Source organism: Trachinotus anak, unplaced genomic scaffold, assembly GCF_046630095.1.
Source record: "Trachinotus anak isolate AG129_WGS33_773 ecotype Australia unplaced genomic scaffold, CSIRO_AGI_Tana_v1 ptg000010l, whole genome shotgun sequence".
NCBI classification, from domain to species: Eukaryota; Metazoa; Chordata; class Actinopteri; order Carangiformes; family Carangidae; genus Trachinotus; species Trachinotus anak.
In genome coordinates, this window is record NW_027273861.1 from 18393 (window position 1) to 43873 (window position 25481).

General features: G+C 39.1%; 1 protein-coding gene and 1 long non-coding RNA gene across 3 annotated transcripts; one reads left to right on the forward strand and one right to left on the reverse strand.

Annotated features, from left to right (window-relative positions):
* Positions 1–2635: 2635 nt before the first annotated feature.
* On the reverse strand, positions 2636–6346 carry LOC139626593 (uncharacterized). 2 transcript variants are annotated; one of them, XR_011692350.1, is made up of 3 exons: positions 6244–6346; positions 5658–5736; positions 2636–5558 (listed from the first exon to the last, which is right to left on the reverse strand). It is a non-coding gene; the product is annotated as an uncharacterized lncRNA (long non-coding RNA). The 2 variants fall into 2 exon arrangements; XR_011692351.1 differs by lacking the exon at positions 6244–6346 and adding an exon at positions 5971–6202.
* A 3410-nt stretch (positions 6347–9756) lies between these two features.
* LOC139626380 (myb-like protein X) lies at positions 9757–22909 on the forward strand. The gene is made up of 27 exons (XM_071486697.1): positions 9757–11559; positions 12249–12472; positions 12568–12639; positions 12928–13097; positions 16600–16854; positions 16959–17046; positions 17136–17425; positions 17521–17649; positions 17747–17794; positions 17887–18045; positions 18266–18355; positions 18630–18662; positions 18762–18903; positions 18997–19050; positions 19131–19483; positions 19579–19707; positions 19802–19849; positions 19942–20100; positions 20321–20410; positions 20685–20717; positions 20817–20958; positions 21052–21105; positions 21186–21601; positions 21697–21825; positions 21923–21970; positions 22063–22221; positions 22829–22909. The coding sequence occupies exons 1-27, from the start codon at positions 11495–11497 to the stop codon at positions 22907–22909; spliced, it is 3660 nt and encodes a 1219-aa protein (XP_071342798.1). The 5' UTR covers positions 9757–11494.
* Positions 22910–25481: the final 2572 nt, after the last annotated feature.

Below are 25481 nucleotides of genomic sequence, written 5' to 3' on the forward strand. Positions count from 1 at the left end.
TAAATAATTAACTAAACAAATAAACAAACAAATTGATTGGTGGATAAATAGATTGGTTAATTAACTGAGTGATAAAATAAAAAAGAGAGGGAAAGTAATCTGAATAGCTTTAAGTAGTTTGAAGTGTCGTAATTCATTTTGATTTATAATTTGGGAATATATAGGAGTTATCACAATGGTAAAAAAAAAAAAGAATATTAAAATTCCAAATCCAAAAGTAATTACTCAGGTTGATGTAGTACAGAAGAGTAATTCTTTAATTAAAAATATTACAAAGATGTCAGAGAAATGGCATAAGCGTTGGCCTGAAATTGAACAGCCATGGCCAGTAGAAGGGACCCTTAACCCTGATGTAATTAAAACGATACAGGTGCTTGTGTCCACATACAAGGTGAATGAGAAGAAGGGAAAGAAAAGTGAAAAACGCAAGGAGAAGAAACAAAAGGAGCTTGGTGTTCTTGGGTTGTAAGAACTCAAGGAACTGGATTTGTTGTAGAGAAGGTCAGAGAGAGTTGAATTGTGTTTTTGTGGATTTAGAGAAAGCATATGATAGGTTGAAGAGAGAGGAGGTGTGGTATTGTATGAGGAAGGTAAGGGATTGACAAGGATGAATAGGATTAGGAATGAGTATATTAGAGGGACAGTGCAGGTAGGACAGTTTGGAGACAAAGCAAGAGAGGCAAGTGTGTCATTTGTTTGGATCAATGTGGAGGAGCTGAGGGTTTAAGAAAACAGACGGTTCTCCAATACAGCATCACGCTCAGATAATGAAATTGTTGCATGCTATGATGAAGCCTAAAGAAATAGCGATAGCTAAATGTGCAGCACATAAAATGGATATGTCAAAAGTCACCCAGGAGAATAAAGCGGCTGATGAAGCTGCTAAAGCAGTCACGGGTGCAGATAAATTGGACAAAGTTCTTTTGGTTACTCATGAAGTGGACTTAGAGGACGAAATTACACCCAGGGATGTGATTTTGATGCAGGAAGCTGCATCTATAATGGATAAACAGTTGTGGCAAGATCGAGGTGCCACACAAGATTTTACTTATCTGTGGAGAAATCATGAGGGGCTGGTAATAGCGCCCACAGACCTGTTGGGTTTGATGATTCAGGAAGCATATGGGTTAGCTCATGTTGCGAGGGGGGAAGTTAAAAGAAAGATCATGAAGGAGTATGGATTTTGGGCACCATGTTTGCTTGAACAGATTGACTATGTTATAGGCAGGTGCATTATCTGTCTGGAAGATAACATTCAGAGGGGTGTGATGGTTCCTCCTGGTTACATTCCAACTCTGAGAGGTCCTATGCGTGAGTTTCAGTGTTACACTTAGTACTGAAAGTCAGGGTTTGTTTGGGTTCATGTACAAGGGACAGTTTTATGAGTATAACAGACTGCCACAAGGGATCAAACATAGTCCACACATTTTCAATAAAGTATTGAAGGATGATCTGACAGGGATAGATCAGATGTTAAAAAGTACTGTTGTTCAATATGTGGATGCTATTATTAGTTGTTCACCAAATGAGGAAACATGTCAGGTCAGGTTGTTGTTATATGGCAACATTGAAACTCCCATATGAGGTTTTTCTATTCAGAAAGGAGTCATAGATTAACATTGTTAAAGCATGATATGGCTCTTGACTATATCTTGGCCGAACAAGGTGGCTTATGTGTGGCATTGAATTTAGCTGGATATGCTTGTTACACTTTGATTCCAGATAGCTCTGATAATATGACTAGTGTCATGGATGCATTAAAACTAATAAGGTATGCATTTGGCCCATCAGAAGGAGCTGGATGGTCTGCAAATGCTTGGTTGCAAGACAATTTAGGACTGCTAGGAGCAGTGTTGGTTCAAAATGTGTGATGTTTTGTTTTTGTACGCTGTTGTCGACCTTTGTGAAGACTATGATATTGAGATGGGTTGGTGTTGTAATGCCTGGAGATCAATTTCAGATGCCGTTATTACTGATGATTAGCACGGACAATGATGAGGAAGTGATGATAGAAGGAGAGTTGGTGGAGAAATATCCAAATATCCATTTAATTCGAGAATACTTTTTCACATTTATTTCTAATACTGTGTAGTTATTTAGGATATGATTACAGGAGGGAAATGGAAAATGTGAATCATACTTTGACATAATATGATGTTATGAATTTGACTTTATACTCTGTATTTGATGTTTTAATATGCATCTGTTGTTTTTGCAAAGATACTGGTTGGTGTTTTTTCTTTCCTTCCAGAAGGATATTGGGGGAAAGCTATTCTGAGGGGACTCAGGCACTCAAAAATGGACAATTACAGTGGACTGAAGGACTCTGAACAAGGACACGGTGATGGAATGTTCAGATCCATTACATCAACGACACTACATCGAAGAGTCGACGCTGCTGAGGAGCTGCAGTGTGATACATTCTTATGTTTTTCTTATATAGATTTGTATGAGTAATACTTAACTTTTATAATGTTCTCTTTGTAACAATTGTTTAAACAATGATGTTTTCTGTTATTGAGTAAATATATTGAGATCTCAGATGTTTTTTCCTTAACACTTAGGGACTAGGCAGGGAAAGGTCCACTGGAAGGTGCGACGGGATGACTGGCCTGAATTTGGACAGTGTTTTGATTTTATTTTCTGAGGTTTCCATATGTATTTGCTTAAGTTGTATTCTACGCAAATTGTTGCAAATAATTAAAGTTCTTCCTTTTAATTGATTTGCTATATTGTTAAAGGTTGTGCCGTAGAAAGCACATATAGGAGGAACTGTTAGTTTCTGTTACAATATTGAACATGTAATGTGTTATCTTTATCACCATTGTATTCATGTATGTTTATTCTTCTGTTTTTTGAGACTCTTTGAGCCTCGAAGGGGGGAAATATGTAGTGTCTGGTCTGCTCTGTCTTTTGTCTGGTGTTATTCTGGTACATGAGAATGAATGTTTATCTTAGGTTGTAAGAGAGATTTAGGATGCAAACTTAGGAGTGTTTGGATAATGTTAGGGTAAGGGGCCCTAGGTGAAAGGTTAGGCTCCATGAGTGGATGGAGAACCCCCTGAACTTGTTTTTCAGTGTAGTTCAGAAATTATCTGGGATGAATACCATATGTTTCACCCTACCTTTACATAGAATGACCAAGTTTGGTAATAGTGTTGGCTCTGTGCCTCATAGGTTGTTAGGAATTAGCTATACCATGCATATGTATGTAGAGGTTGAATATGTTATAAAGTGTGTATTTTCTGTGGAAAGAGAGAGAGATTCACATTGGCTCCGGATCCTCTCACAGGCAATTTTTAGTGCTTGTTATGATGCTGTGCTTTTTGTAATAAACCTTTTTATATACAACTAAGTCAGTGTCAGCGGAGATTTCTTCATCATCTTCACATCCTCACTACAGAATAAACTGCAATGGGTCTTTACTGAGATATTGGGTCAGATCCAACATCGCAGTATAGAACCAACATCTCCATATTAGACCCTATTTTCCACAGTTTTTTCCACAAAAGGGACTAATGTGAAGATGTTGGGTCTATACTGCAATGTTGAGTCTGACCCAATTTCCCTGTATAAAACCAACATTTCAGTAATAGTCCCTTTATTAAAAGGGGTTTTTACATACATGGTGGATTTCTACTGAGATATTGGTCAGACCCAACATTGCATTTCAGCATTAATCATTTTCAACTAAATGGGCCTCATTTTTGAAGTTGTGTATTATACTAAACATGAAGTATAATCGGAATGTTATTCACAAGACTGTGCTTAGCTCTAATTAAAAGAAGTTTTCAGCTGCGTGACACAGAGCGGCTGTATGCATGACCTGTTTGACCATAAAAACATGCTAATACTTGTAAATAGACCACCAAAATGAAAATATTAAACTGGGAAAGGGGCATAATATGACTCCTTTGAACAAATACTTTATTCATAACACAGACAACACATACACCAAGATACATGTACCAAAAACTGTAGCACATAGAAAAAAAAACAATAGTAATCGATGGGCATCGCCTTGCACGAGGCGTTAGGGAGCACTGATATGGGAACGTTGGCAGGGGTCGCAGCGGGGTTGGTCCTGGCAGGGGGTGCAGCAGTTGTCCTGCTCAGGGGAGGTCTCTCGCGGTGACAGCTTCTTTTTGTCCAATCTGTGAGGAGGCAGCTCATCTTCAAAAATGTCATTCCCCATGTCCTCTCCAGACTCTCTTTTCCGGTAGCAGCAGATCGCGATGACACGTGGAGATCACAAACACAAGCGCAGAAACTGAGGCTACTGCTGGAATAACAGCAGAGTTAACTGATGAGGGGAGAGTGAGTGTTAGAACACACTCCTCTGTGCCAAAAATGCTATGCGATGTGCAGATGTAGTCTCCCAGTACGTCTTCTGTGCTTATTGTCAAAGATAGGTCACCTGACATAGGCTTAATGGAGAAGGCCTGGGGTCCATGTGGCTTGGACCATGTGTACCATATGGGCAGGCTGCTGTGTTTGGAATTGCATTTGAGAACAACTTTATTATGCAACCTAACCTCACCCTCCAGGTAACAGTTGGGTTTACTTGGCCTTTCCATCACAGCCAGCCGAATTAAAATGCTGCTGTACCCGGAGAGTTTCTTTACCTTGCACTGGTAGGTGCCTGAGTCTGAAAATTTCAAGTGCCTAATGACTATTGAAGCGTTGCCACTCACAGGATCAAGAGACATGAAATTAACTCAGCCCTTAAATGGTTTAAAGTTGGCGTATATCTGATCTACAGCATGCCAAATGACAGTTTTTTCTTCTCTCTGGACATCTGGAGATTTGAGGCTCCATTCGATATCAATTGGTCCCACATCCTGATCTGAGAGTGTGAAGTGGCAGTTGAGGGTTCCACTGTCCGCCTGCCCTGCATAAACAGTTGACACTTAAGATGAGGTTATGTTCAAGGCAATGGCTAATTCTGAAGTGAAAGACCACAAGGAAGTAACTTAAGTATGACTCCAGCATTCATGAGATTACTGAAGACCACTTTTTCAGTATCTAAAGGCTAAAACACCCAACTTTTACCTTTGAGACCCTTTCAAAGACTATTAAACAAACATGAATTTACTCAAAAACTTAATGATAATGAATATGAGATGATAATGATTAAACATTTACTTTGAACAGTTGAACAGTCACTTTTATTTTATTTCTTCCAATACGCCACATAGCCAAGCCAGAAAATCATGAAAATCACCAAGACGGCTGCTAGAACTAAACCAAACTTGAAGAATAATCTCTATTGTATCCTGTTGATTGCCACACTACAAAAATAAAACATCAATCAGTCATTTTGGCCATTGTTACACAGTGTAGTCATGAACAGGAAGTATAACACTTACCCCACACTCTCCTCTAGTGCAGCACTACAAAAAGAAGACATCAATCAGTCATTATGGCCATTGTTACACGCCGTAGTCATGAAAAAGTATAACACTTACCCCAGTATCTACATCAACAACAGTTGGTTGTGGTTCCTGGACAATGTTTTCTTCACCATGGTTCGGAGGAGGGGCCATATATTCAAGGTGCTAGAGTATAAATTAGATTTCATTTTCAAGTTACATAATCAGTCTAATAAATACAGCACACTTCATCAAAAAATGAATAACTTGAGATGTTGGTCTTACAAGCCCAGAATGAAGATCACAGCGAGGTTGACCTTGTGGTACATGGATGACATGCATTTTCTTTTATCTTCTTTGCGTTCTTAATAAAAGCAAAGAGACAACATTCATACCAGAATTGGCAGTCAAACCACACCATAAAATTGAGACATTTTTTCAAAATCTAGTCTATATCAGCGTTTCCAAATTCCAAATGTTATTCTCTAGTATTAAAGGTGTTTCAATACAAGTACTGAAAAGTAGAAATTATTGTAAAAGATTTCTTAGAAAATCAAAATATACATATAAATTATTATGAATGATACTTGGAGTATACCAGAGTATAAGTTTGTCATCTTTCTGCCTGTTTGGTGGCACAATGTTCCACTGTTTGTCCAAATTTTCCAAATCCTCAGAATCAAGAGTGAACTCACAGTTAAGAGACACACTTCTATCTCTAGCTTCATAATAGTAATTATCGTCAGATGCTATTTTTAGAGAACAAGCTTCTTCTGGGGTAAGAGCGCATAATATCATCATGGCAAAAGTCCATAACCCGGTGAAATATCCTGGGAGACAGCAATGTTGATGCACAAGCATAATGACGTACTTGGATTGGTGGGCTGCAGATTCAGTTGCACTGCCTGGGTTTCACTGTAAAATATAAGGGTTACAGTTAGGGCAGGACTGTATATGGGAACATACATGTTAAACATGGTGCAAGAAAACTGGTCTGTTACAACATATTAGACCTCCTCACACCAGTTTGGCTGAGAGAGAGAGAGTGAGAGGTATCCTCTTAGCCCCAAGACCCCATACATACATCCTCATGAACATCATCAGAGTCACTTTCATGATGAATGAGGGATAAAGAGTTTACTAATTAAAATATCTCAGAAGAAAAGTGTGGTTTAGGAGCTTTTTTGAAGTATTAATGTGTAAAATGAAATCACAGATTTACTGTGTGTGTATGTTTCTTTTAAAATGTTAATAAATGTATCTGTTTGGGTAAAGATGTGTGTGATGTGTGTCCTTAGTCATCCAGGTCATGTTAAAGCAAAGGCTCATCTAAAGTCTGAAGGCAACTGGACTGTTTGAAAATCTTGAGTAAAGTTATGAGTTTTCAGAAAATACAGATTTAGCATCATTAGTCACATATCTGAGTATTAAAAATATTCGAAGGGTCATGAGCTGATGTAAACTCAATGTCTACATAACTATAATTAAAAATATTATTTACATGTTATATGGTGTCGATTAAAAGAATGGGAGATAAAATGCCCTTTCTCTTGTGATGTAAAGAAAATAAAGCCTACAAATATCACAACTTTCAACACATTTTTTTTTTAAAGGTTCCACAAAATCCGGCATTTTAAGCTACAACAATCACAAAAGCCCACAAACATACTAGGGGAGTGGTAATAAATGCACAAAGTATATAAAATATTCCAAAGCATATTCTGTCAATGATGTAATACATTTTTTATTGATTATGTCAAATAAGATCCAATTTCCCTGTATAAAACCAACATTTCAGTAATAGTCCCTTTATTAAAAGGGGTTTGTACATACATGATGGATTTCTACTGAGATATTGGTCAGACCCAACATTGCAGTATAAACCCAACATGTCTTTATTAGGCACTATTTCCCACAGTTTTCTTTCCACAAAAGGGACTAATATGGAGATGTTGAGTTTACACTGCATATCCAACACCGCGGTATAGATCCTACTTGCTGGTAATGTGCCCTATACAAGAGAAATTTGGAGTGTTGGTTGTTAGACCCAACATCCCCACATTTTATTGCTAAAACACCCAACTTTTACCTTTGAGACCCTTTATTTATTAAAAATACTAAGTTGGCTAGAGAACGACTGAGACCTGTTTGGCCAAGTATGGATATATGGAGATACAGTCATGACAACTTTGTAATCATTCTGTGGTCTTAATATACTGTACCTTCTAATATGTCATTGTCTTTCACATTTCTAACACTGCAGGACTGTGAATGCATGAACAGGTAACACTGTGCATGTATGTATTCAAGAATTTGTGTCCTGCAGATTAATGTTTTCAATTCAGTAAAAGACTTTCATGTTGCTTACTTGAATATTCTGTATGCATTCAGGAATTTCAAGTGATGACACAGGTTAAAAGTTGATTATTTCATAGTCCTGTAATTACTGGATTTGGTAGAACCACAATGAAAATATCAGCTTCTTAGCAAACATTGCTACAATAATTTTGTCTATGTTTTCATATATTTTCACAATGTTGAAAACGTTAATTGTGTAGGCTTGGGATTTTGTGTAAAGTAAAACTGCATTTCAGCATTATTCATTTTCAACTAAATGGGCCTCATTTTTGAAGTTGTGAATTTTTACACAAGTATTATAGTGAACATGAAGTATAATCGGAATATTATTCACAAGACTGTGCTTAGCTCTGATTAAAAAAGAAGTTTTCAGCTGAATACATTGTATCAGACTTTTTACGAGTTTTAATCTTTTACTGCAAAAGTGGGTCCTCAGTTATTACTATACAGAGAAAATGGACAGATTCACTTGCGGAACTTTTACCTCCACCTCCGCCAATCAGAGCTCAGAGATTTCCAAATAAAATAAAACTTAATCTACTAAAGAGACCAAAGTGGGCCACAAATCCACATCTGAACAGCATTTTAACAAGCAAAACAGTAAAAGGGTGGTGTAATTGTGCAGCATTACAGCAACATAACAGAAAAAGGAAACAAAGTGGGCTACAAACCAGAACTTGACTCTTACCTGGAGAAAAGCTGAAATCTTTAATTTTTTCGTTTTTTAAAACACAAAGCAGATGATATTTCGAGGCCAGTTCACATAAATCCACTACGTCACTGACACACTGGAGCAGCCAATCAGCGCAGTCGTTAACTTTTCAGCCAATCGGAGCAGACCCATCTCCTCCGTACACGAAGGGCATGAAGAGAGCATAAGTTCAGGAGGAATCATGGACGCAGGTGTTGCAGCAACCAGCAATCAGGTAAAATCCAAAAATACTGACATGTTGGATATCTGTGGAGTCTGGGCAATGAAGGACTGCTTGTTGTTTTTGTATGGCACATATCATAGGGTATGATGGAAACAGGTCACAGATTATCTCTGTAATTAGTTCACCAATATCTACTATTAGGCTTTTATGAGCAGTATTTTTGTGTCCATGTACAGGAACCTGATGAGGAGCCTCAGACAGCAGGACCACAGCAGCAGGACTCTTCTGACTGCAGCCCTCCAAGCAAGCAGTCTGTGAGGAGTAAGCACAAGTGTCCAATATGTGGGGAACTGTATGCCGATATAGTCCAACATCTGAGAAGCACAGAAAAGGTGGTCAACAAAACAGAGTTGAGTCTTCTGAGCAAGTTTTCTCATCGACAGTAAGTGTCCTGTTTTCTCTTAAGGATGCTCTTAAAGAGGCTTCTTATGGTGCTTTTTCACTATCAATGAAATAGGGTCCAAAATAATATTGTTAATCAGTGTTGTATAGTGAGTTGTTGCTTTTAAAAAATCATTGTAATAAAAGTACTTTTTTCAGATCCAATACTGCAGTATAGATCCTACTTGCTGGTAATATGCCCTTTACAAGAGAAATTCGGGATGTTGGTTGTTAGACCCTACATCCCCACATTTTATTGCTATAACACCCAACTTTTACCTTTGAGACCCTTTATTTATTAAAAATATTAAGTTGGCTAGAGAACGACTGAGACCTCTTTGGCCAAATATGGATGTATGGAGATACAGTCATGACAGCTTTGTCTCACACAACAGGAAGTAACTTAAGTATGACTCCAGCGTTCATGAAATTACTGAAGACCACTTTTTCAGTATCTAAAGGCTAAAGTACCCAACTTTTACCTTTGAGACCCTTTCAAAGACTTTAAAACAAACATGAATTCTTACTGAAAAACTTAATGATAATGAGTATGAGATGATAATGAGTAAACATTTACTTTGAACAGATGAACATCACTTTTATTTTAGTTCTTCCAAAACATCATGTAGCCAAGCCAGACCATAATGGTGATCATGAAGAGGGCTGCTAAAACAAAACCAACTTGAAGAATAATCTCAAATGTATCCTGTCCAGTGCAGCACTACAAAAAGAAAACATCAATCAGTCATTTTGGCCATTGTTACACAAAAAAAGTACTTTTTTCAGTAACAAGTAATGTAATGCAAATGTAAATATTGGTCTGTGATGTATAAGGCTACAACTGATTTTAAAAATTAGATGCGAGGCAGGTCATGAATAGTCTGTATTAGCAAATCTCATATATTTTTAACATTTTTAAGTGTTAAGTGGTTACACATGTTACAAAGAAATGTCTGCATATTTTCTTAGTACTTTGTTTCATTTCACTTCCACACTTCAAAGACTCGAATCAAAGACTCTTCTTGCTTCTACAGTTTTAATGTAAATCTGGACTGCCCAGTGCGTTCCTGCCAGTCTAAATATATTAACCGACTCGACAAGCATCTGCAAAGGATCCACAGCCTGAAGGTAGTCCCTCTGTGTGATATATGTGTGTTGTTGAGTCAGGTCTAGATCTTAAGCCCAGCAACTTTGGTCCTTGTAGTGCTTCTTGTTCTTCCTTGCTGTGTGGTGGGTCTGTGTTCTTCATTTGATCCTTGTGTGGTTGATATAGGTTCAGAAATGCTGTATTTATTTAGTGCTACACATCCCACAGAAACAATATTGCTGGTTAAATAAATGCATGATGCTAAAGGTAATGAAATATTAATAATGCAACTTTTTCAGACGTAATGAAATGATTTACTAAATGTACATTCTGCTTTTTTTTGTAGAAGCCAATGGTTACACTTTACATTCAAAAAGCTAAAGACAGATACATTGCGAGAGAACTGGCCCTCCTACGTGCATCAAAACCCACACCACCAATGGTGTCACATCTTGATGAGGTGGATGATAAAGCGATTGAAGAGGGTGTCAGGAGGGTGATAGAGGCCAGATCACAAGCTGCTTCCCATGCTGCAGCTTCTGCCATTGTGCCTCCTCTTTCGGTCCCCATGTTTAGTACTCCCCTTGCCAGCCAGGCTTCTTGTGACCCAGACACACCAGCTATGCAGGATCCTTCTCCCTCAACCAGCCAGGCTTCTTGTGACCCAGACACACCAGCTATGCAGGATCCTTCTCCCTCAACCAGCCAGTCTTCCTGCTTCACATCAGTGTTATCCCCGATTAAGCTTACCCCAGCCGGAACAGCTTACCAACAGGCCAAGCGAGGAAGAAGGCGTTCTGTCCTGAGGAACCCTGATCCTGGGTGCAGGAACTGCCAGTTTCTCTCTGCTGAACTAAAGGTTGTGAAGGACCTGCTCCAGATTGAAATTGAGAGAAACGATGAGCTCAAGCAGCTTCATTGTTCAACAGTGCGTGCAACTGTGAGTGTTGAGTTATTCCTGTGGTGTACTTCTTAAATGTGACCAATTTTTTCTCTTTACTCTTGATTACAAAAAATCTTCATGTGCTTTTTTCAGGCAGCAAAACATCGCAGACGTGCACCATTTTCCCCCAGCAAAGCCCCTCGCTATGGTGAAGATACCCTCATATCATAGTCACTGTACTAGTATTGAACTTGAAAGATAGGAGATGTTGTTTTAATGTGCAGATTGTAAAGACATCTGAGGTCAATGATTTAAGAAAGAAGACCATGCAAAAATATTTGATTTGCTTTATATTCTTTCCTCTTCAGTAAGATTGGTCGAGGAATTTAGGGGTCACACAGAAGGTGCCAACCCCAGTAGGAAAACTTCTGAAAATGCCAAGCAGCGAGCCAAACATGTTCTCGATTTTCTACAATACATGGCAGACTCAGCAATCCCAAATGTTAACCTTCTTTTCCTGTGTAACCATGCTAGAATCCGTGGGTAAGTACTACACTTAACTCAGCAATTTCTTGAACTCCAGTGGACTTTTTGACAAATTTCAATCAGGCTTCCAACCTCACCACAGTACAGAAACAGCTCTTATTAGAGTGTTAAATGACATAAGGTTGAACACTGAGTCAGGCAAGGTGTCAGTTCTGGTCCTGTTGGATCTCAGTGCTGCATTTGACACTGTGGATCACAGTATACTGTTGAACAGGTTGGAAACTTGGGCAGGACTCAGCGGAACAGTCCCAGAATGGTTCAGGTCCTACCTGGAGGAGCAGAGTTATTTTGGGACCACTGGAAGTTATGAATCTGATCGAATGGCTATGACATGTGGAGTTCCTCAGGGTTCAGTTCTTGGACCCCTTCTGTTCAGTCTATATATGCTGTCTTTGTGTCAATTCTGCAGAACTCTAATGTTGACTACCACAGTTATGCAGATGACACACAGATATATCTAGCACTGTTCCCAGGTGACTACAGTCCAATACAGTCATTGTGTCACTGTTTACAGCAAGTAACAGATTGGATCAACCAAAATTTCCTTCAATTAAATCAGGAAATGTGAACATTTTTAAATCCAGGTTAAAAAACAATTCCTTTCAATGCCTTGCCTTACACTGTAAGAAGCATCAGTGTATTGTAGGGTAGAGGACATGACTTTATTTGTATTTTTGTCTTTCAAGTTTTGTTGCAGTCCTTCAAGAAAAAGGGTTCAAACCAACAACCCAGAGAAGCTATTTGATGGATGCTGTGGCCTTTATGAAATACATTTCAAACATGTCACCACCAGCTGTCAGACTGGGAACAAAAAAAATCAACTCCATCTTGGTAGAGCTGAGGGCGCGGATCAGAGATATTGGCCGGGAAGTGGTCGGGCACCAGCTCAGTGTGAGGCGAAGTAAATCTGGTAAGTTTAACATTCAAAACTCCACCTCCAAACATTAACATCATATCAGTAAAAGCAGAGAACATGCATATAATAAATGCTATTTGAAATTTCAGAGAGACTGGTCAGGGCACAGAAGCATGCATGCTTTATAGATGAGGCTCCGAAGAAGATCACTGCAGTACTGGGTATGGATCGTTGCTCAGCATAAGTTTCAGATTTGTAAAAATAAGGTTTATTTAATGTTACAGGGCTTCTCCAGACTCAAACTTTGGGTTAAGATACTGTTCTGCAGATTTTACATTACATCTACAAACTGGGTTTTTATATATGGGCTGGTCTGGTGGATTGGATGTCCAATTTCCATAGTATAATATTGTGCTTTGCTGCTTTTGTGTGGCCAATGTGTGGTCCTTAGGTAAAGAACATCATGATTGCAAGCTAATGCATACAATGTCCGTCCTCTGCTTTTACAGTTGACCTTGAGAAGCATCCAGAGGATCGAGCACATCTGAAAGAGTTTTTTGGACTGTTGGGTGGATATATTATTGCAACAACTGGCCACCGAAAGGGTGTTGTGATCAACATGACCACAAAGGAGGTCAAGGCAGCAGAAAAGACTAAGCAGGGTGCCCGCATCATCCGTGTAAGTGCAAACATTATTCAGTCAATCAATCAATCTTTATTTATATAGCGCCAAATCACAACAAAGTCATCTCAAGGCACTTTACACATAGAGCAGGTCTAAACCGTACTCTTCAGTATCTTCTATTGCAAAAACTGAAAGGACACAAGAGTATCTCTAAAAGTAGAATGGGAGGCAGAGCCTTCAGTTATCAGGTTCCTCTCCTGTGGAACCATCTACCAGTTTGGGTACAAGGGGTAGACGCCCTCTCTACATTTAAGAGTAGCTTCAAACTTTCCTTTGTGATAAAGCTTATAGTTAGGGCTCCAGCTCCAGTTTATGCTGCTATAGGCTTAGACTGCTGGGGGACTCCCATGATGCACTGAGCTCCTCTCTCCTCCTCCCTCTTTCTCTCTATCCATCCATCTATATCCATTAACATTCATGTACTATTAATTCAATTCAATTCAATTCAATTTTATTTGTATAGCGCCAAATCATAATATACATTATCTCAAGGAACTTTACAGGGTAAGGTCAAGACCTTACTTTGTTACAGAAAAAAAAAACCCAACAGTTTCCACAACGAGCAAGCGCTTGGCAACAGGGGGTAAAGGAAAAACTCCCTTTTAACAGGAAGAAACCTCCAACAGAACCGGGCTCAGGGTGGGCGGCCGTCTGCCTCGACCGGTTGGGTTTAGGAGAAGATAGAAAGAGGGGGAGGGGGAGGAGAGGGGAGAGAAGAGAGAGAGAGAGAGAGACCAGGAACAGCTGTGTCGGTAATGGTGTTATCAATAATAATGACAGGTAACAGTGGTTAATAGTAAAGATGAGTAGTGGTGGATCTGGATCCTGCTGCTCCCGAGGCAGAGATACCTGCAGAATGAGGAAAGAGAGAGGGAGAGAGAGGAGAAGCACAAACTACGGGAGAGAACAAATACAAAGTTAATGGCATGAAGTCATTGAGAGAGAGAGGGGGAGAGAGACAGAAATAGAGAGAGAGCGCCCAGTGAATCATGGGAATCCCCTAGCAGTCTAGCTCTATAGCAGCATAGCTAAGGGATGGGTCAGGACATACCCGAGCCAGCCCTAACTATAAGCTTTACTAAACAAGACAGTTTTAAGCCTGATCTTAAAGGTAGAGAGGGTGTCTGCCTCCCGAACCCACACTGGGAGCTGGAGAACATCACAGGAGAGGAGCCTGATAGCTGAAGGCTCTGCCCCCCATTCTACTCTTACAAACTCTGGGAACCACAAGTTGACCTGCATTTAGAGAGCGAATTGTCCTATTGGGAAAATAGGGAACTATAAGCTCTCCAAGGTACGATGGTGCCTGACCATTAATGGCTTTGTAGGTGAGGTGGAGGATTTTAAATTCGATTCTGGATTTTACAGGGAGCCAATGCAGAGAGGCTAACACAGGAGAGATGTGATCCCGTTTCCTAGTTCCTGTCAGTACTCATGCTGCCGCATTCTGGATCAATTGGAGGCTTTTTACTGAATTTTTGGGACATCCTGACAATAAAGAGTTACAGTAGTCCAGTCTTTAGGTAACAAAGGCATGAACTAGTTTTTCAGCATCCTTTAGACATAGAATGGGTCTGATTTTAGCAATATTGCGCAGGTGGAAGAAGGCTATCCTAGAGACTTGCTTTATATGTGAAGTAAAGGACAAGTCCTGGTCAAAAATGACACCAAGGTTTCTGACTGTAGCACTGGAGGCCAAGGTGATGTCATCCAGAGTCAGTATATTATCACATAGTGTATCTCTGAGGTGTTTTGGGCCAATTACAATAACTTCAGTTTTGTCTGAATTTAAGAGTAAGAAATTACTGGTCATCCAGATTTTTATGTCCTTAAGACAGACCTGAAGCTTGGCTACCTGGTTAGTCTCACCTGGCTTCATGGATAAGTACAGCTGGGTGTCATCTGCGTAACAATGGAAATTAATCTGGCGCCTCCTAATAATGTTTCCCAGAGGGAACATATATAGACTGAAGAGCATTGGTCCTAGCACAGAACCTTGTGGAACTCCATGACTGACTTCTGTGATGATAGAGGAGTCATTATTAACATGAACAAACTGGAGTCTATCTGACAGATATGACTTAAACCAGCTTAGTGTGGTTCCTTTGATGCCGACCATATGTTCTAGTCTCTGTAATAAAATCTTATGATCGATCGTGTCAAATGCAGCACTAAGATCTAGTAGGACAAGTACAGAGACAAGTCCATTGTCTGAAGCTTTGAGGAGATCATTGGTAACCTTAACCAGAGCTGTTTCTGTGCTATGATGGACTCTAAAACCTGACTGAAAATCTTCAAACAAACCATTCCTGTGCAAATAATCACATAACTGGTTTGCAACAACCTTCTCAAGGATTTTGGAAATAAAGGGGAGGTTGGATATAGGTCTATAATTGGCTAAAACATCAGGATCAAGAGTAGGCTTTTTAAGTAGAGGTTTAATTACTGCAACTTTAAAAGCCTGCGGTACATAACCTGTTGATAAAGATAAGTTAATCAGACTTAATGTAGAGGTGTCGATTAAAGGAAAAACTTCTTTGAACAACCTTGTTGGAACGGGGTCAAGAAGACAAGTCGATGGTTTAGATGACGAAACTGTTGAAGTGAGCTCAGGGAGATGTACAGGAGAGAAACAGTCAAAATATAAGCCAGTTACAGTCGACTCTGAGGCTGCTGAACTGGACAGTACATCTGAGCCAGCTGTGGGGAGGAGATTTTTTCTCTAACAGAGACAATTTTATCTGTAAAGAAGCTCATAAAGTCATTACAACTGAGGGCTAAAGGTATAGATGGGTCAACAGAGCTATGGCTGTCTGTCAGCCTGGCTACAGTGCTGAACAGAAACCTGGGATTGTTCTTGTTTTCCTCTATCAATGATGAATAATAGGATGTTCTGGCTTTACGGAGGCTTTTTTTATACGCCAATAGGCTGTCTTTCCAAGCCTTTAGAGATTCATCCAGGTTAGTAGAACGCCACCTTCTTTCTAGTTTCCTTGAATTTTGCTTTAAAGCTTGTGTTTCTAAGTTGTACCATGGAGCTAGCCTTCTCTGACTCACTATTAATGCATTTGATAACCTAAACTCCTTCCCAGGAGTTGTCTGTGCTTTCTCATTTGACAGGTAATCTGGGGCTGTAGACGTCGGTGTATAGATTCCTGTCCTGAACCTTCTAACTTCAATGTTGTTTTTCAATGTGCTTCTCTCTCCTCTCTTTCCTCTCTCTCCTCTCTACCAACCGGTTGAGGCAGATGTTCTCCCACTATGAGCCGGGTTCTGGTTCTTAGCTTTCTTACCTTTAAAAGGGAGTTTTTTTCTTGCCACTGTCGCCAAGTGCTGCTCATGTGGGAATGTTGGGTCTCTTTAAATGAAACCTGAAGAGTCTAGACCTGCTCTATGTGTAAAGTGCCTTGAGATGACTTTGTTGTGATTTGGCACTATACAAATAAAGATTGATTGAGTTGGTCAGAATGAAAAGTCGTCTTTTCTGAATTATTAGGTTGGACAGCACAAGACTCAAAGGTACTTTGGTGAAGCAGCTGTACCCCTCAATCCAAGCGAATATTCCTGGTTGCGGCGTTACAACCGGCTTCGATGCAGAATTGAAGGAGGTGAAAAGGCTTCTACCTTCTTTCACACGACCAGTGGAGGCGTCCTGCTGAAGCTGTCTGAATATTTCAAGGAGGCCTGGGAGGGGATGGGCTTGGGGACAGCCCCAACTTTCAACATGCTGCGCTCCTCTGTTGCCACTTATGTAAGATAACTTCTCATGTTTTTTTATTGAAAACAATTAAGTGTCATGAAAAGTTAATTAATTTTGCACTTGTATGTATTTCTTTTTTAAATTCATTCCTCCAGGCCAAGCGGCAGTTGGGCCATAAAACCTACCAGAAAGTGGCCACTTTCATGTGTCATGATGCAAATACAGCAAAAAGATTTTATCAAGGTTTTTTCAGGAATATAAATCAATTCCAAACCTATTTTTTATTGTAGTATGCATCAACTTTTATTCATTTCATCCATTTCTTTGCACAGCGGAGGACCCAGCAGAGGTCACACTCCAAAGCAGAGGATTGTCAATGATGGCAATTTCTACATATGCAGCAAAGAAAAGGAAATGCAGAGAGAAACACAAGAAAGACAACACCATGACCACTGCTTCCTCAGAGGATGAAAGGGAGGACAAAGAAGCTGCACAAATTGAAGACAATCAAGGGTTTGAAGAGGAGGTGCAGGAACCATTGGGTCAAGAGAAGCCTGTGAGAAAAAGGCTGAAGCTGCACCAGGTGAACAGCAACAAGACTCTTGTGCCGTCAGATCAGCAGGTGAGACATGTGAGTAGCTGCAGTGTTTCCACACGCAAATTAAAATACGTCATTCTAAAATTAGCTTAATATACTTTATTTTTCCAAAAAAAAAGATGGTGAGCTCATCTGATGAGGATGATGCTGAAACAGAACATGATCCTGAAGAGGACAAGGAACATGTGCCAAAAAGACCTTACCAGCTGCGTGAGAAAGGGGTATCTGTGACTTTGAACCAACAAACGGTGAGTTTTGACAGTTTTCAGTACTTCCACATATTACAAAGCTTTTAATATTATTTTGACCTTTTTTAAAAAACAAACGGTGATCTCTGTTAAACAGGATGGGACTTATAAAAAGGAGATTGAGTACACTTTCCAGAAAAGAGAGGTGAGAGTAATAATTAGATTCAGTGCTTCCCCACATTCTACTAGCTTTCAATTCAAAATCATTGAAATGAATCTTATGTTACCTAAAAACAGTGGTTGAGTTCGTCTGAAGGTGATGGCTCTGCTGATGAATGGAAACCCACACAGCAGGAATCGGAGGATGATTCTGAAGAAGAGGAGGAACAGGTCATACGAAGGGTTCACAAGGTGGCCAAAAGAAAGAGATCTGAGAGCCCTGTCCTGCAAAGAGAGGTGAGTCATTATCAGTGTAAATGCTTTTGAAGATACTAAAAGCTTTCAGTCCAAATGAACAAACTATCTTTGTCTTTCATAAAACATCAAATAGGCAATAATCAAATCACAAAAAGCTAAAGTTTCCCCACATTAGCAAAATAAAAACTTGAATCTTGGCTTTTAAAACCCACACTTGTCCATTTTTTTTGTTCTTTAATTCATATTGTTAAATTAACAGGATACACAAGCATTGATGAGCCAATCTCCAGACCTAAATCTGAATGCAGCCATGGTTCCACTGAGTGCTGTCATTCTCAAGACACCTGTAGTAAGTATAATGTCAACATGTAAACATGTAAAAACTGTTACTCATGTATAGTCAGTAAACAGACTTGTTTAGAAATCAGGTCCATTCTTTACAATAGAGGGACTCTTACATAGATGTTGGATCTTTGCCATTGTGTGTAGGTGATAAAATGGGTTTCTGTAGGGCCAACAAATCTAAATGATAACTTTTGACTGTGAAGTAGATCTGCTCAATTTGTGTTAATAATTAGTGGCTTTCTAAAGTGTTTACAACATGCTTTGATCTTTTCCTACAGAAAGACAAGGTGCCAGTCAAAGTCCTTCCTGGTGTAAGAGCACTGCACTCTAAAACACACTTGAACATCCGAGCTAAATGAGCTACATGACCTACAATATATTTTCACATCTTATTTCTTTTTCTTTTTTAGATGCAGCAGACTTTTGTAAGCCCAAACACAGCAAAGATTTTGAAAACTCACTCAACAAAAACTGTGTGTGACCGAGTCAATATGATGAAATGGAAAATTTTCCACCAGTCATCTCTCTTTGAAGTCACCATGCCAATATCTGGTAATTATGGGAAAATATGACAAAGTGGAGTAATAGAGTCTGGACAAGAAAAGTTACATGTATTTATTTATGTATTTATTATACACTTTTAAGGTGACAACATTAAACACCAGGCTGGATCCACAGTTGGGCAGATGATTCCCTCAGGTAAATACATAGTACAGTGCAAAGGATGAATACTGATACAGTTTTCAATAGTAACCAGTCACTATTTACTTAACATAAAGGATCCATGGTGGAAACAGTGTGCAAGGACTGGCTGTTGGAGAATGAAGTCTCAGTGGGAGACACAGCATTGCACAAGAGCCTGCCTGAAGAAAGGGGGGGAGAATATGAAGGACAAGAAAAAGAAGGTGAAGTGGATGAGGGCTCTTTGGAGAAGTCAAAGACTGAAGGTGAAGACAGAAATAAGAAAGAAGATAAGATAAATAAAGGACAAAAGACAGAGAAAGAGACACAGGAAGAGACTTTGGAGAAGATGGACAGTGATGGTGAAGGACAAAAGACAGAGGAAAAGATACAGGAAGAGACTTTGGAGAAGATGGACAGCAACAAGACTCTTGTGCCGTCAGATCAGCAGGTGAGACATGTGAGTAGCTGCAGTGTTTCCACACGCAAATTAAAATACGTCATTCTAAAATTAGCTTAATATACTTTATTTTTCCAAAAAAAAAGATGGTGAGCTCATCTGATGAGGATGATGCTGAAACAGAACATGATCCTGAAGAGGACAAGGAACATGTGCCAAAAAGACCTTACCAGCTGCGTGAGAAAGGGGTATCTGTGACTTTGAACCAACAAACGGTGAGTTTTGACAGTTTTCAGTACTTCCACATATTACAAAGCTTTTAATATTATTTTGACATTTTTTAAAAAAACGGTGATCTCTGTTAAACAGGATGGGACTTATAAAAAGGAGGTTGAGTACACTTTCCAGAAAAGAGAGGTGAGAGTAATAATTAGATTCAGTGCTTCCCCACATTCTACTAGCTTTCAATTCAAAATCATTGAAATGAATCTTATGTTACCTAAAAACAGTGGTTGAGTTCGTCTGAAGGTGATGGCTCTGCTGATGAATGGAAACCCACACAGCAGGAATCGGAGGATGATTCTGAAGAAGAGGAGAAACAGGTCATACAAAGGGTTCACAAGGTGGCCAAAAGAAAGAGGTCTGAGAGCCCCGTCCTGCAAAGAGAGGTGAGTCATTATCAGTGTAAATGCTTTTGAAGATACTAAAAGCTTTCAGTCCTAATGAACAAACTATCTTTGTCTTTCATAAAACATCAAATAGGCAATAATCAAATCACAAAAAGCTAAAGTTTCCCCACATTAGCAAAATAAAAACTTGAATCTTGGCTTTTAAAACCCACACTTGTCCATTTTTTTTGTTCTTTAATTCATATTGTTAAATTAACAGGATACACAAGCATTGATGAGCCAATCTCCAGACCTAAATCTGAATGCAGCCATGGTTCCACTGAGTGCTGTCATTCTCAAGACACCTGTAGTAAGTATAATGTCAACATGTAAACATGTAAAAACTGTTACTCATGTATAGTCAGTAAACAGACTTGTTTAGAAATCAGGTCCATTCTTTACAATAAAGGGACTCTTACATAGATGTTGGATCTTTGCCATTGTGTGTAGGTGATAAAATGGGTTTCTGTAGGGCCAACAAATCTAAATGATAACTTTTGACTGTGAAGTAGATCTGCTCAATTTGTGTTAATAATTAGTGGCTTTCTAAAGTGTTTACAACATGCTTTGATCTTTTCCTACAGAAAGACAAGGTGCCAGTCAAAGTCCTTCCTGGTGTAAGAGCACTGCACTCTAAAACACACTTGAACATCCGAGCTAAATGAGCTACATGACCTACAATATATTTTCACATCTTATTTCTTTTTCTTTTTTAGATGCAGCAGACTTTTGTAAGCCCAAACACAGCAAAGATTTTGAAAACTCACTCAACAAAAACTGTGTGTGACCGAGTCAATATGATGAAATGGAAAATTTTCCACCAGTCATCTCTCTTTGAAGTCACCATGCCAATATCTGGTAATTATGGGAAAATATGACAAAGTGGAGTAATAGAGCCTGGACAAGAAAAGTTACATGTATTTATTTATGTATTTATTATACACTTTTAAGGTGACAACATTAAACACCAGGCTGGATCCACAGTTGGGCAGATGATTCCCTCAGGTAAATACATAGTACAGTGCAAAGGATGAATACTGATACAGTTTTCAATAGTAACCAGTCACTATTTACTTAACATAAAGGATCCATGGTGGAAACAGTGTGCAAGGACTGGCTGTTGGAGAATGAAGTCTCAGTGGGAGACACAGCATTGCACAAGAGCCTGCCTGAAGAAAGGGGGGGAGAATATGAAGGACAAGAAAAAGAAGGTGAAGTGGATGAGGGCTCTTTGGAGAAGTCAAAGACTGAAGGTGAAGACAGAAATAAGAAAGAAGGTAAGATAAATAAAGGACAAAAGACAGAGAAAGAGACACAGGAAGAGACTTTGGAGAAGATGGACAGTGATGGTGAAGGACAAAAGACAGAGGAAAAGATACAGGAAGAGACTTTGGAGAAGATGGACAGTGATGGTGAAGGACAAAAGACAGAGGAAAAGATACAGGAAGAGACTTTGGAGAAGATGGACAGCAACAAGACTCTTGTGCCGTCAGATCAGCAGGTGAGACATGTGAGTAGCTGCAGTGTTTCCACACGCAAATTAAAATACGTCATTCTAAAATTAGCTTAATATACTTTATTTTTCCAAAAAAAAAGATGGTGAGCTCATCTGATGAGGATGATGCTGAAACAGAACATGATCCTGAAGAGGACAAGGAACATGTGCCAAAAAGACCTTACCAGCTGCGTGAGAAAGGGGTATCTGTGACTTTGAACCAACAAACGGTGAGTTTTGACAGTTTTCAGTACTTCCACATATTACAAAGCTTTTAATATTATTTTGACATTTTTTAAAAAACAAACGGTGATCTCTGTTAAACAGGATGGGACTTATAAAAAGGAGGTTGAGTACACTTTCCAGAAAAGAGAGGTGAGAGTAATAATTAGATTCAGTGCTTCCCCACATTCTACTAGCTTTCAATTCAAAATCATTGAAATGAATCTTATGTTACCTAAAAACAGTGGTTGAGTTCGTCTGAAGGTGATGGCTCTGCTGATGAATGGAAACCCACACAGCAGGAATCGGAGGATGATTCTGAAGAAGAGGAGAAACAGGTCATACAAAGGGTTCACAAGGTGGCCAAAAGAAAGAGGTCTGAGAGCCCTGTCCTGCAAAGAGAGGTGAGTCATTATCAGTGTAAATGCTTTTGAAGATACTAAAAGCTTTCAGTCCAAATGAACAAACTATCTTTGTCTTTCATAAAACATCAAATAGGCAATAATCAAATCACAAAAAGCTAAAGTTTCACCACATTAGCAAAATAAAAACTTGAATCTTGGCTTTTAAAACCCACACTTGTCCATTTTTTTTGTTCTTTAATTCATATTGTTAAATTAACAGGATACACAAGCATTGATGAGCCAATCTCCAGACCTAAATCTGAATGCAGCCATGGTTCCACTGAGTGCTGTCATTCTCAAGACACCTGTAGTAAGTATAATGTCAACATGTACCACCATATACCACATATAACACAAACAAGAAAAACTGTTACTCATGTATAGTCAGTAAACAGACTTGTTCAGAAATCAGGTCCATTCTTTACAATAAAGGGACTCTTACATAGGTGTTGGATCTTTGCCATTGTGTGTAGGTGATAAAATGGGTTTCTGTAGGGCCAACAAATCTAAATGATAACGTTTGACTGTGAAGTAGATCTGCTCAATTTGTGATAATAATTAGTGGCTTTCTAAAGTGTTTACAACATGCTTTGATCTTTTCCTACAGAAAGACAAGGTGCCAGTCAAAGTCCTTCCTGGTGTAAGAGCACTGCACTCTAAAACACACTTGAACATCCGAGCTAAATGAGCTACATGACCTACAATATATTTTCACATCTTATTTCTTTTTCTTTTTTAGATGCAGCAGACTTTTGTAAGCCCAAACACAGCAAAGATTTTGAAAACTCACTCAACAAAAACTGTGTGTGACCGAGTCAATATGATGAAATGGAAAATTTTCCACCAGTCACCTCTCTTTGAAGTCACCATGCCAATATCTGGTAATTATGGGAAAATATGACAAAGTGGAGTAATAGAGCCTGGACAAGAAAAGTTGCATGTATTTATTTATGTATTTATTATACACTTTTAAGGTGACAACATTAAACACCAGGCTGGATCCACAGTTGGGCAGATGATTCCCTCAGGTAAATACATAGTACAGTGCAAAGGATGAATACTGATACAGTTTTCAATAGTAACCAATCACTATTTACTTAACTTAAGGATCCATGGTGGAAACAGTGTGCAAGGACTGGCTGTTGGAGAATGAAGTCTCAGTGGGAGACACAGCTTTGCACAAGAGCCTGCCTGAAGAAAGGGGGGGAGAATATGAAGGACAAGAAAAAGAAGGTGAAGTGGATGAGGGCTCTTTGGAGAAGTCAAAGACTGAAGGTGAAGACAGAAATAAGAAAGAAGATAAGATAAATAAAGGACAAAAGACAGAGAAAGAGACACAGGAAGAGACTTTGGAGAAGATGGACAGTGATGGTGAAGAAGGACAAAAGACAGAGGAAAAGATACAGGAAAAGTCTTTGGAGAAGATGGACAGTGAAGAGACTTTGGAGAAAATGCACAGTGATGGTGAAGAAGGACAAAAGACAGAGGAAAAGATACAGGAAAAGGGAAGGGAAGAGACTTTGGAGAAGATGGACAGTGAAGAGACTTTGGAGAAAATGGACAGTGATGGTGAAGAAGGACAAAAGAAAGAGGAAAAGATACAGGTAGAGACTTTGGAGAAGATGGACAGTGAAGATGAAGAAGGAAAGAAGAGAGAAACAAATATTCAAGAGAAGTCTTTGGAGAAGATGGAGGGTAAGAGTGAAAAAGGAAAGAAAAGAGAAACAAAGATTCAAGAGAAGTCTTTGGAGAAGATGGAGAGTAAGAGTGAAAAAGGAAAGAAGAGAGAAACAAAGATTCAAGAGGAGCCTGTGGTGATTACGAGGAGTAGGGTTAAAGAAGTGCAAAGGAGAAAGATAAAAGAGAAGTCTTTGGAGAAGATGGAGGGTAAGAGTGAAAAAGGAAAGAAGAGAGAAACAAAGATTCAAGAGAAGTCTTTGGAGAAGATGGAGGGTAAGAGTGAAAAAGGAAAGAAAAGAGAAACAAAGATTCAAGAGAAGTCTTTGGAGAAGATGGAGAGTAAGAGTGAAAAAGGAAAGAAGAGAGAAACAAAGATTCAAGAGGAGCCTGTGGTGATTACGAGGAGTAGGGTTAAAGAAGTGCAAAGGAGAAAGATAAAAGAGAAGTCTTTGGAGAAGATGGAGGGTAAGAGTGAAAAAGGAAAAAAGAGAGAAACAAAGATTCAAGAGGAGCCTGTGGTGAGGAGTAGGGTTAAAGAAGTGCAAAAGAGAAAGATAAAAGAGAAGTCTTTGGAGAAGATGGAGGGTAAGAGTGAAAAAGGAAAGAAGAGAGAAACAAAGATTTAAGAAGAGCCTATGGTGATGCGGAGGAGTAGGGTTAAAGAAGTGTAAAGGAGAAAGATAAAAGAGGAGCATTTGGAGAGGAGTGAGAGGGAAAGTGAAGAAGGAGCAGCACAAACCTGGAAGATGCCTTTTAAGAGAAGGAAATTTCAAGAATGACAGGGGAAGAAATGAGAAGGCAGGAGGAAATAGAAACTGTTCAAAACATTCAGAAAAGGGGAAAATTATGCACTTGTATTAAAATGTTCAGTCCTTACAGCGTTCATTGAATTTGATGTTCAATAAAACTGTTCAACTTGCAAAATAGTGGAATTTATTTTCCCCAATTCATAAGTCCAGGAATCCTAGCATTTAAATGTTTACAGGGTTTAGCTAAAGAGTTTTTTTAAATCTATTTTTCTCTGTCCGCTTTTCTAATCGTGAAAAGATTCAATGTAAAGATTGGTCCAAAAGCCCTATACTGTGTTTTCTATGTTCAACAAGAACAAGAAGAGAAGGTAGTTTTCATATACTCCCACTAATGATGCAGGGAAGTAAAAATGTTTTATTTTTCAAAATTTGCTCCAATTAAGACCCCAGAAAAGGGGGTAAGCATTTGTTGTTCTCTTGGGTTACAGACCACTTTCTCAGTATAGTAATGCTAAAACATCCAGCTCCTACACCAGAGATACTCCTATCTAGAATCCAGAGAATCTGCCTTGTATTTCCAGTGTCAGTTCTTTCAAGGTGCTTGGGGGGTCATGAGGGTCCCCAGTGTGGGGCCCTTGGTTATCCTGGCCATTCACAAGGCCATAAAATGCATCCCACCTTAATCTAGAGATCATGAGGGCCACCTGATGGGGGGAGGAGCATGACATTTTTGAGAAGGTAAGCATGACTCCAAAGTATCAGAGGTCTTGAGAAGAGTTGTTGGGTTTTACATCTATTTAATTTGAGGCCTATTGTCAAAGACTTGATCTG

Excerpts from the sequence above, each read along its gene's own strand:
- LOC139626380 (XM_071486697.1), top strand. The coding sequence starts at position 11,495 with ATGGCAGACTCAGCAATCCCAAATGTTAACCTTCTTTTCCTGTGTAAC. Across the intron at positions 19,051-19,130 it reads TGGGCAGATGATTCCCTCAG|GATCCATGGTGGAAACAGTG; the intron begins GTAAATACATAG and ends CTTAACATAAAG. Across the intron at positions 19,850-19,941 it reads ACACTTTCCAGAAAAGAGAG|TGGTTGAGTTCGTCTGAAGG; the intron begins GTGAGAGTAATA and ends ACCTAAAAACAG.